This window comes from Arachis ipaensis, chromosome B09 (assembly GCF_000816755.2).
Source record: "Arachis ipaensis cultivar K30076 chromosome B09, Araip1.1, whole genome shotgun sequence".
In the NCBI taxonomy this organism is placed as follows: domain Eukaryota; kingdom Viridiplantae; phylum Streptophyta; class Magnoliopsida; order Fabales; family Fabaceae; genus Arachis; species Arachis ipaensis.
This window is the reverse complement of record NC_029793.2, coordinates 89,754,758-89,764,728: the sequence shown is the minus strand read 5'-3', so window position 1 is coordinate 89,764,728 and position 9,971 is coordinate 89,754,758. Positions and strand designations below refer to the sequence as shown.

Genomic DNA, 9,971 nt, shown 5'->3' with positions numbered 1-9,971 from the left:
GAGATGCCAAAACTGTTCAGAAGCAAAAAGGCTACAAACCCCACCCATCTAATTGGAAATGAGCTACATTGATATTTGGAATTCATTGTATTTTCTCTTCTTTTATCCTATTTTGTTTTTAGTTGCTTGGGGACAAGCAACAATTTAAGTTTGGTGTTGTGATGAGCGGATAATTTATACCATTTTTGGTATTATTTTTACATAGTTTTTAGTATGTTTTAATTACTTTTTATTATATTTTTATTAGTTTTTATTCAAAAATCATATTTCTAGACATTACTATGAGTTTATGTATTTTTCTGTTATTTCAGGTATTTTCTGTCTGAAATTGAGGGACCTGAGCAAAAATCTGATTCAGATGCTGAAAAAGGACTGCAAATGTTGTTGGATTCTGACCTCCCTGCACTCGAAGTAGATTTTCTGGAGTTTCAGAAGCCCAATCTGTGCCCTCTTGATTGTGTTGGAAAGTAGACATCCTGGGCTTTTCAGAAATATATAATAGTCCATACTTTGCCCGAGATTTGATGGCCGAAACTGGCGTCCAAAGCTAGCCTAAAACATCTTGGCATAAAACGCCCAAACTGGCACCAGAATTGGAGTTAAACGCCCAAACTGGCACCAAAGCTGGCGTTTAACTCCAGGAACAGCCTATGCACGAAAAAGCTTCAATTCTCAGCCCAAGCACACACCAAGTGGGCCTCGGAAGTGCATTTTCGCACTATCTACACTTAGTTACTTATTTTCTGTAATCCCTAGTAACTAGTTTAGTATAAATAGCACTTTTTACTATTGTATTCGTAGAGAGTTTTTATCTTTTGATCACTTTGATTTTTAGACCATTGTACACGTTTGAGGCTAACCTCACGGCCATGCCTAGACCTTTTTCACTTACGTATTTTCTACGGTGGAGTTTCTACACCCCATAGATTGAGGTGTGGAGCTCTGCTGTTCTTCATGAATTAATACAATTACACTACAAAAAAAATGTATTTTAGCGACAAACTTTTGGTGGCAATAACATAATGGCCACTAATTCTTTAATTTAAGTTATGTTTTTGCGGTAATTATATATTTGTCATTATTACAATATATTATAGTGGCCATTATTACTATTGCCAGAAAATTATTATCTTTTATTACTTATAATTTTAATTTTTTTAAATTATTACAGTGGCCATTATCATTATTTCCACTAAACTTTATTATTATGTTCTTTTTATTATCCCTAAATGAAATTGAAAACTGGAGAGAGAAAGAGAAACTGAAAAAAGGAAGAGAAGTATCGACACTAGATTAATTCGCGTGCTTTCCTCCATCGCCGATCACCACCGCCGTAACCGTTACCATCGCCGACAGTCGCCGTCCATCATCCTACTCCTTGGACCTCATTTCCATCTGATCCACCTCAGATCTGCATCGCTGTCATCATTTGTTCATCTCAGATTTTAGTCGCCAATGTCTTCTAGCCACCGTTACTGTTCTTGTTACAACACCACACCTCCGCCGCTTGTACCGCCGCTGTTCTTGCATGTAGACGCACAAGATCGCCGCTGTCGGTAGGTCTTCTCCATTTATTTTTCGATTTAGGTTTCAATATTTAGAAGCCTGTGATTCTCTCTCTGTATTACTACTTTTGCTCTGTTTGCTTGCTTGATCCTAATGAATCTGGCAGATCAAGCTAAAATTGAAGTGTTTAAGTGTTTCAGATCCTAATATTTTGTTTGCTCTATCTTCTCCGTTTTTACTTGCTTGATCTGCCATTCTTGCTTTCTTGCTCTGTTTATATTTGGATTTCAGATCCTAATTTTAAGTGTTTGAAATGCTTTCTGTAGAGTTTCATTAAGATTTTGTTTGCATTATTGCTCAGAATATAAAAATGTTTCTAATTCTGTGGTTTTTCTAATTGTATGATTTTTAGAATATCATCCCTATACTTGGATGCAAGTTCAGAAAATGGATAACAATTCTGAGCTGGTTAAAAATTAGATGGACTGGTTCTGAACTAATTTAGAGCTTATTGAAAACTAGAAAAGTAGTTCATAATCAATATTGAAACTGCAGGTTTTTCTTTCACTTAAAAGTGTCTTATACTCCATCAAGAAACAGAAAAAGAATTGAGTTATCCATAATCAATATCAAAAACATGAATTCCACTTCAGGTTTTTCTTTCACTTAAAAATATCTTATGTCCAAAGAGTTGGTATCACATATCAACTCAGTTCCTAATATCTTTACTTTTAATTTTTTGTTTTTTTTATTTCAGGTTCAAGCAGAGGCCTCCTCTACCTTGGAAAGCAATCAATTACTCGGTCAGCATATTTCTCATCATTTTGCTTATTGGTTATATATAGCAATAAAACGAGTTAGCCTGATTCTATCAATACCGATAAGCGCATTAGTATAATGGGGGATATATTTTTAAGGTTATCTGAAATTCTAAATTGTTTTATGTTTTTGTTATAATAGTATATAAAATTTTGAATTACTTTTTGTTTTGTTATTCAATCTGTTTTGATTTGTAGTTTGGTTTAACAGTATTATCTTGTTTTAGGAGATGTTTTTCTTAGCTTATAATTTATAATCATTAAATATGCAAAATTAAAACTTCAATTGTATGCTTTAAAATAAATTGCAATTAAAAAGGTTGTGTTGCTTTTGAGTTTAAAAAGTGATTTTGAATAAAATTGGCTACAGATATATTAAGTGTCTTGATATTCTAGTTTTGAATTTCGTAAAGTTTGGTTTTCAATAGATTTGTATATAGACTTTTGGTTTGATATCTCAATTTGAATTTGAATGCTGCAATTATAATCCTCTTAAAAGGAGAGAGGTTTGCAAGGGAGGAAGAGAAGGTGGCAAGAAATCAGCCCAATCACAAGCCTCCACCAAGGCTTCTTCAGCATGAAATCTCACTTTCTCATCCTAATCGAAGAAATAAAGTGCCGTCTGCAAATGCTACTGCAAGTCAAGCTGCAAAGAGGCCCTCTTCTTTTGGTGGCCCTGCTCATGATGAAAAGGTGTGTGTCTTTTTTTTCTTTTTATTTTTTTTACAATCTAAATTTTATGAAAGAAATAGTAAAATGACATAATAAATTTGGATGATGATGATGAGAAATTACAAGAAGACCTCATTGTGTGGGAATAACAACAACAGCATTACCAAACACTTCATGCAAGTTCATTCTGTTGACAACATCATTGTACATTCTCATGACAACCTAATACCTCGTAATCTTTCATTCACAGAATTCACCCAACAACGTTGTTTTCCAAGCCTCTCATACCCACTTCTCATGCCTTTTGTGCCCAAATATTGGAACCCCATTTGCACCATTATTCACACTACTCTGCTTCTGATCTAAAGTTCATTCCTTGTGGTGCATTATATAATACATGGATGCCACCGTGCTTCAAAGAACTTAGTCAATTTTGATGCAGATAAAGACAAGATTACCTCTTTATTTATTTCTTTTCAAATTCTAACACATGGCTACAAGTCACTTACGTTGCCAATACTAGTTGTTGTTTTTTCTAGCAATCCAAATTAGTAGGGTGGTTAAAAGGAATATTGATTGCATGTGCAATGATTGATGAACCTTTCTGAAACCATAAAGCTAATTGAAACCAATCATTAGCTTAACTAGGGCCTAAAATGTATATGGCTAGCTTGATCTAAATTTGTTATATGTATACATTGTTTCTGGTAGAAATTAAATGGCAACTAAATCAAGCTATCAACTGTTTGTGTAATTTGTCATTTTATAGAAGAAATTAAAGATAGTACCTATTATTGCTTGTTTAGTCTAACTCTTTAAGTAATCTTTCATATCGTATTCTTTGACTGGCTTATAAAGTCTTAACAACTAACCAGCCTTTTCTTTTCCAAATTAATATTAATATTAACACTCTGGTGATTGAATAATAAAATTGGATCTATTATTTTATTAATATAACTACATCTTAGAAATTTTTCAACTAGCTTGGTGGAAAATTTTAGAATTGCTGTCTTGTTCCTCTGTTGAAGGAACCTGAATTGAATTTAACTTTTGCAGGTGTCATTTAATTCTCGCAAGTTACATGGTATACGAAGTTGAATGCTCAGATCATTTGAAACAAAAGCTGGTAAAATGTCCTGTTTTATTATTAATAAATAACATGTCCTACTTTGATGGAAAATTCTCCAAATCTTTATGTGTGTTCACTTCACATTATGGTTTAAGAAATAGTACTTCCTAATACTAGTATTGTATTATGTGACTTTGAACCTTCCATTCATTCTGCATTTTCTCATTCCTAAGATTTGCCATTCAAATATAATCATGCTCTTATGAAATGGGCAGGCTGAAAACATGATTGCTCATAAGGAAGAGATCTTTTCCTGCCCTAAAAGAACTTGGTTTGTAGCAGAGACAGAAAAGAAGGTTGCTGCAAAAGCAGCAAAGGTAAAATTTCTTGTTTCATTGTTGTGATATTCCTCAAATTACAAGCAATTAGTTTTTCCTTTTTTGTGAGGTCATTATAATGCATTTTGATATGGTTGACTCTTTCTCTTCTATTAAAGGCATCTATTAATAACGACAAGAGTTTTGGAAAGGTAATTAGTGCTCAGGAAGCCGAAGACCTCAAAATGAAGAAAAAGAGGAAGCGGGAGCGAGAGGTAAGTAGGTGACCCCTATTTCGCATGCAATTTTTAATTATTGTACCTATTACGATATATATTCAAACTTGTTTCCATGCATTATTCAATAATTGCATGATGGATTTTTAACCAAAATTTTGGCATGGATGGTTGTTAGTCATTACTGCTAACTGTGTGATATACCATGTATCAAGTGAGACTTGTACCATATCCAGTCACCAATAGAGGTGATTAAATGAGCAGCTCCTACCACCTGTGAGTTTTAATTGTTGCCTTTTGGTGCTTTTGTGTTATCATGGTGACTGGTTGAATACTAGTTATTTAGATGTTCCTAATTGAATACCTTACTGATTCTTTTCTTAGACAGAATTGAAGTAGAAACTAAGAGTAAAAAGAAAGTTAGTGATTTTTATTATCCTTTTTATAATCTTTCTATTAAAGCTGGTTTTCAATTGATTAGGCAAAGAGAGCTGGTTAAAAGCTGAAGAGCCGAATTGTAGCGGAGCAATCCATACATAAATGGTCTCATATAATTGAGTGATTGAGAACTTTGCTTCATTCTCTTTGCTGTATTATTGTATTGCATGTGAGCTAGGCTCTATTTGTTTTCTTTTGATCATTAACTATGTGCTAATCATTGATGTAACATAGATTTGTAGTATTTGTGTTGTTTGAATTTGTATTATGCTTTATTACATTTCAAGAGAACTTTGTGTATAAATATTTAATTATATTGAATTTAATGAAATTCTTCATTTTGTAGTAATTAATTTTAGTATATTTATATTATGTAGTATAATAATAATAATTAATGATAAAATTTGAAATTTTAAAAAAATGGTAGGTGGTTATTTCTAAAAGAGTGAGTGTAATTAAAAAAAATCTTAAGATTTTAGCAGCAAAAGTAATGGCAACTAAAAGTGAATAATATTACAATTTTAAAATTATTTTTAGTGGCTATATAAATTGCCAGTAAAATGAGTTTTGGTGGCAATAGTAATGGCTACTAAAAGTGAATAATATTGAAATCTTAGAATTACTTTTGGTGGCCATATAAATTGCCAAAAAAATGGCTGCTAAAAATTATATAGTTTTGGCGGCCATTAAAAAGGTCTTTACCGGTAAATGTTATAATTGCCACTAAAACCTTTTAGCGGCAAAGCATAAGACGGCTAATGTCTAATTGCCGGTAAATGTATTAGCGGCTATTTTTATTGCCGCTAAAAGCAAAATAAATAGCCGCTAAAAGTGATGTTTCTTGTAGTGTTACTACTGTTTTTCATTCAATTCACGCCTACTTATTCTCCAAGATATACTCTTGTACTTAATTCAATTAAGTCATAATGAAGGGGTGACCAGTGACAATCACCCAATCTTCGTTACTCGCTAAGCCAAGATCCGCGTGCCTGACAACCAACAAGCGGTCTACATGATGTTCAACGTAGTAATTGGACGACAGCCAGAGTATATTCTCTTGGATATCTAATACACGGACCGAGTCCGTGAGATTAGTATCTTCGTGGTATAGGCTAGAATTATTGGCAGCCATTCCTGGGATCCGAAAAGTCTAAACCTTGTCTGTGGTATTCCGAGTAGGATCTGGGAAGGAATGACTGTGACGAGCTTCAAACATGCGATTGTTGAGCGCAAGTGATAGTGTGGAAAAGGATCAATGGATCCTATTCTGACGCTAGTGGGAACCGACAGATGATAAGCCATGCAGTATCTGTACCTGGTATTTTTCATCCGAGACAAGAAATCCGACAGTTGATTAGCCGTGCAGAAACCATAGAGGACCATTTTCACTGAGAGGATCTTACAGCTTGCCATGGAAGGAAGTAGCGCATGATTGGAAGAAGGCAATAGGAAAGCAGAGGTTCAGAAGCAACAAAGCATCTCCAGACGCTTATCTAAAATTCCCACCAATGAATTACATAAGTAACTTTATTTTATTTTAAGTTTTATTTATCTTTTAATTATCAAAACCTCATAACCATTTGAATTCGCCTGGCTGAGATTTACAAGGATAACCATAGCTTGCTTCAAGCCGACAATCTCTGTGGGATCGACCCTTACTCACGTAAGGTTTATTACTTGGACGATCCAGTGCACTTGCTGGTCAGCTACAAGGAGTTGTGAAGAAAAGTGTGGGATCACGATCCCGTGTACCAAGTTTTTGGTGCCGTTGTCAGGGATTGTTTGAGTTCGGACAACTGACGGTTCATCTTGTTGCTTAGATTAGGTAATTTTATTTTATGTTTAAGCTTTTTAATTTTAATTTCGAAAAAAAAATATATGTTCTTCAGAATTTTTAAGATAGAATTATAGAGTTTCAGATGATATGTGAAGCATGGCTGGCTGCTAAGCCATGTCTAATTTTTTTGGACTGAGGCTTTCACTTATCATTTTAGGAGCTTTTTGATTCTCATCAATTTGGCTGTTGTATGTAATGCTCTGCTGAAGCTTGGCTGGCCATTTGGCCATGTCTAATCTTTTGGACCGAAGCTTTCACATAAAGCTTGGCTGGCTATTTAGTCATGTCTAAATTTTTGGACCGAAGCTTTAGACTAACATTGCATGATTCCTGGAATTCCTATTAAAAATTTTGAATTTATTTATTTTCTTTTTCCAAAATATTTTCAAAAAATATACAAAAAAATTAATAAAATCATAAAAACCAAAAATTTTGTGCTTCTTGTTTGAGTCTAGTATCAAATTTTAAGTTTGGTGTCAATTTCATGTTTTAATCTTTCTTAAATTTTCGAAAATTCATGCATGTGTTCTTCATTGATATTCAAGTTGTTCTTGATGAATTTCTTTGTTTGATCTTTAAATTTTCTTGTTTTGTATCTTTTCTTGTTTTTCATATGCATTCTTTAATTATTAGTGTCTAAAGAATAAAAATTTTTAAGTTTGGTGTCTTGCATGTCTTTCTTTTCCTAAAAATTTTCAAAAATAAGTTCTTGATGTTCATCTTGATCTTCAAAGTGTTCTTGGTGTTCATCTTGACATTCAAAGTGTTCTTGCATGCATTTTTTGTTTTGATCTTAAATTTTCATGTTTTGTGTCATTGAGTTGTTTTTCTCTTTCCTCATTAAAATTCAAAAATAAAAAATATCTTTTCCTTTATTTTGCTCATAAATTTCGAAATTTTGAATTGATTTAGTCAAAAAGTTTTAAATTTTAGTTGTTTCTTATTAGTCAAATCAAATTTTCAAATTAAAAATTCTATCTTTTAAAATATTTTTCAAATTTCTTTTAATATTTTTGAATTCTTTCTTAAAATTTGATTTTTTAAATCTTTTTCTTATTTTTATTTCATGATTTTCGAAATTACTACTAACAATTAATGTTTTGATTCAAAAATTTTCAAGTTGTTACTTGCCTATTAAGAAAGAATCAATTTTTAAATTCTAGAATCATATCTTTTAGTTTCTTGTTAGTCAAGTAATCAACTTTAATTTCAAAAATTAAATCTCTTTAATTTCCTTTTCAAATCTTTTTCAAAATAAATTTTCAATCATATCTTTTTCAAAATTTAATTTCAAAATCTTTTTTTTCTAACTTCCTATCTTTTCAAAATTGATTTTCAAATCTTTTTCAATTAACTACTTGACTTTTTGTTTGTTTTACTATTTCTTATCTTTTTCAAAACCACCTAACTACCTTTCTCTCTCCAATTTTCGAAAATAACTAACCCCTTTTCAAAATTCTTTTTAATTAACTAATTGTTTTAAGTTTTAATTTTATTTTATTTCTTTTAATATTTTCGAATACTAACCAATAATTAAAATAAAATAAAAATATTTTTCTTTTCTTTTAAATTAATATTCAAATTTCTTCTCTTTCTCATCTCTTTCTATTTATTTATTTATTTACTAACACTTCTCTTCCTCTTATAATTCGAACCCTCTCCCTCTCTGTGTGTTCGAATTCCTCTTCTCCCTTCTTCATTCTATTCCTTCTATTCTTCTACTCACATAAAGGAATCTCTATACTGTGACATAGAGGATTTCTATTCTTTTCTGTTCTCTTCTTTTTCATATGAGCAGGAACAAGGATAAGAACATTCTTGTTGAAGCTGATCCTGAACCTTAATAGACTCTGAAAAGGAAGCTAAGAGAAGCTAAAGCACAAAACTCTGGAGAGGACCTAACAGAAATTTTCGAAAAAGAAGAAGACATGGCAGCCGAAAATAACAACAATGGTGGAGATGCAAGGAAGATGCTTGGTGACTTTACTGCACCCACTTCTAACTTCTATGGAAGAAGCATCTCAATTCCTGCAATTGGAGCAAACAACTTTGAGGTTAAGCCTCAATTAGTTTCTCTAATGCAGCAGAATTGCAAGTTTCATGGACTTCCATTGGAAGATCCTCATCAGTTCTTAGCTGAATTCTTGCAAATCTATGACACTGTTAAGACCAATGGGGTTAATCCTGAGGTTTACAGACTTATGCTTCTCCCCTTTGCTGTAAGAGACAGAGCTAGGACATGGTTGGACTCACAACCTAAAGAAAGCCTGAACTCTTGGGAAAGATACAAGCAATTAATCAGAAGGTGTCCTTCTGACATGATTTCAGAATGGAGCATCTTATGTATATTCTATGATGGTCTGTCTGAATTGTCCAAGATGTCATTGGATCACTCTGCTAGAGGATCTCTTCATCTGAAGAAAACGCCTGCAGAAGCCCAGGAACTCATTGAGATAGTTGCAAATAACCAGTTTATGTACACTTCTGAAAGAAATCCTGCGAATAATGGGATAACTCAGAAGAAAGGAGCTCTTGAGATTGATACTCTGAATGCCATATTGGCTCAGAATAAAATATTGACTCAGCAAGTCAATATGATTTCTCAGAGTCTGACTGGAATGCAAGTTGCATCCGGCAATGCTAAAGAAGCCTCCTCTGAAGGAGAAGCTTATGACCCTGAGAATCCTGTAATGGAAGAGGTGAATTACATGGGAGAATCCTATGGAAAAACCTATAATCCTTCATGAAGAAATCATCCAAATTTCTCATGGAAGGATCAACAGAAGCCTAATCAAAGCTTCAATAATAATAATGGTGGGAGAAATAGGTTTGGCAATAGCAAGCCTTTTCCATAATCTTCTAAGCAACAGACAGAGAATTTTAAGCAGAGCCACTCTGACTTAGCAACCATAGCCTCTGATCTAAGTAAGACCACTCTCAGTTTCATGACTGAAACAAGGTCTTCCAATAGAAATTTGGAGGCACAAGTGGGTCAACTAAGTAAAAGAGTTACTGAAATCCCTCCTAGTACTCTCCCAAGCAATACAGAAGAGAATCCAAAGAGAGAGTGCAAGACCA

The 9,971-nt window shown here is 33.0% G+C and overlaps 1 protein-coding gene across 3 annotated transcripts; it reads left to right on the top strand.

Annotated features, from left to right (window-relative positions):
- On the top strand, window positions 1,211–5,405 carry LOC107618924. 3 transcript variants are annotated; one of them, XR_001615430.2, is made up of 7 exons: window positions 1,211–1,556; window positions 2,264–2,309; window positions 2,824–3,017; window positions 4,053–4,122; window positions 4,341–4,442; window positions 4,562–4,894; window positions 5,100–5,405. XR_001615430.2 is itself a non-coding variant. In XM_016321109.2 (7 exons), the coding sequence occupies exons 1-7, from the start codon at window positions 1,456–1,458 to the stop codon at window positions 5,115–5,117; spliced, it is 627 nt and encodes a 208-aa protein (XP_016176595.1). In that variant the 5' UTR covers window positions 1,211–1,455; the 3' UTR covers window positions 5,118–5,405. The 3 variants fall into 3 exon arrangements, 2 of the variants coding, with proteins under 2 accessions (XP_016176595.1, XP_016176594.1); XM_016321109.2 differs by having other exon boundaries at window positions 4,562–4,657; XM_016321108.2 differs by having other exon boundaries at window positions 4,562–4,665; window positions 5,100–5,382.

What these genes read in the sequence shown, in the direction of transcription:
- LOC107618924 (XM_016321108.2), top strand. Translation starts at nt 1,456, where the DNA reads ATGTCTTCTAGCCACCGTTACTGTTCTTGTTACAACACCACACCTCCG. An exon ending in GCACAAGATCGCCGCTGTCG is followed by an intron (nt 1,557 to 2,263) that starts GTAGGTCTTCTC and finishes TTTTTATTTCAG; the next exon opens with GTTCAAGCAGAGGCCTCCTC. An exon ending in CGGGAGCGAGAGGTAAGTAG is followed by an intron (nt 4,666 to 5,099) that starts GTGACCCCTATT and finishes TCAATTGATTAG; the next exon opens with GCAAAGAGAGCTGGTTAAAA.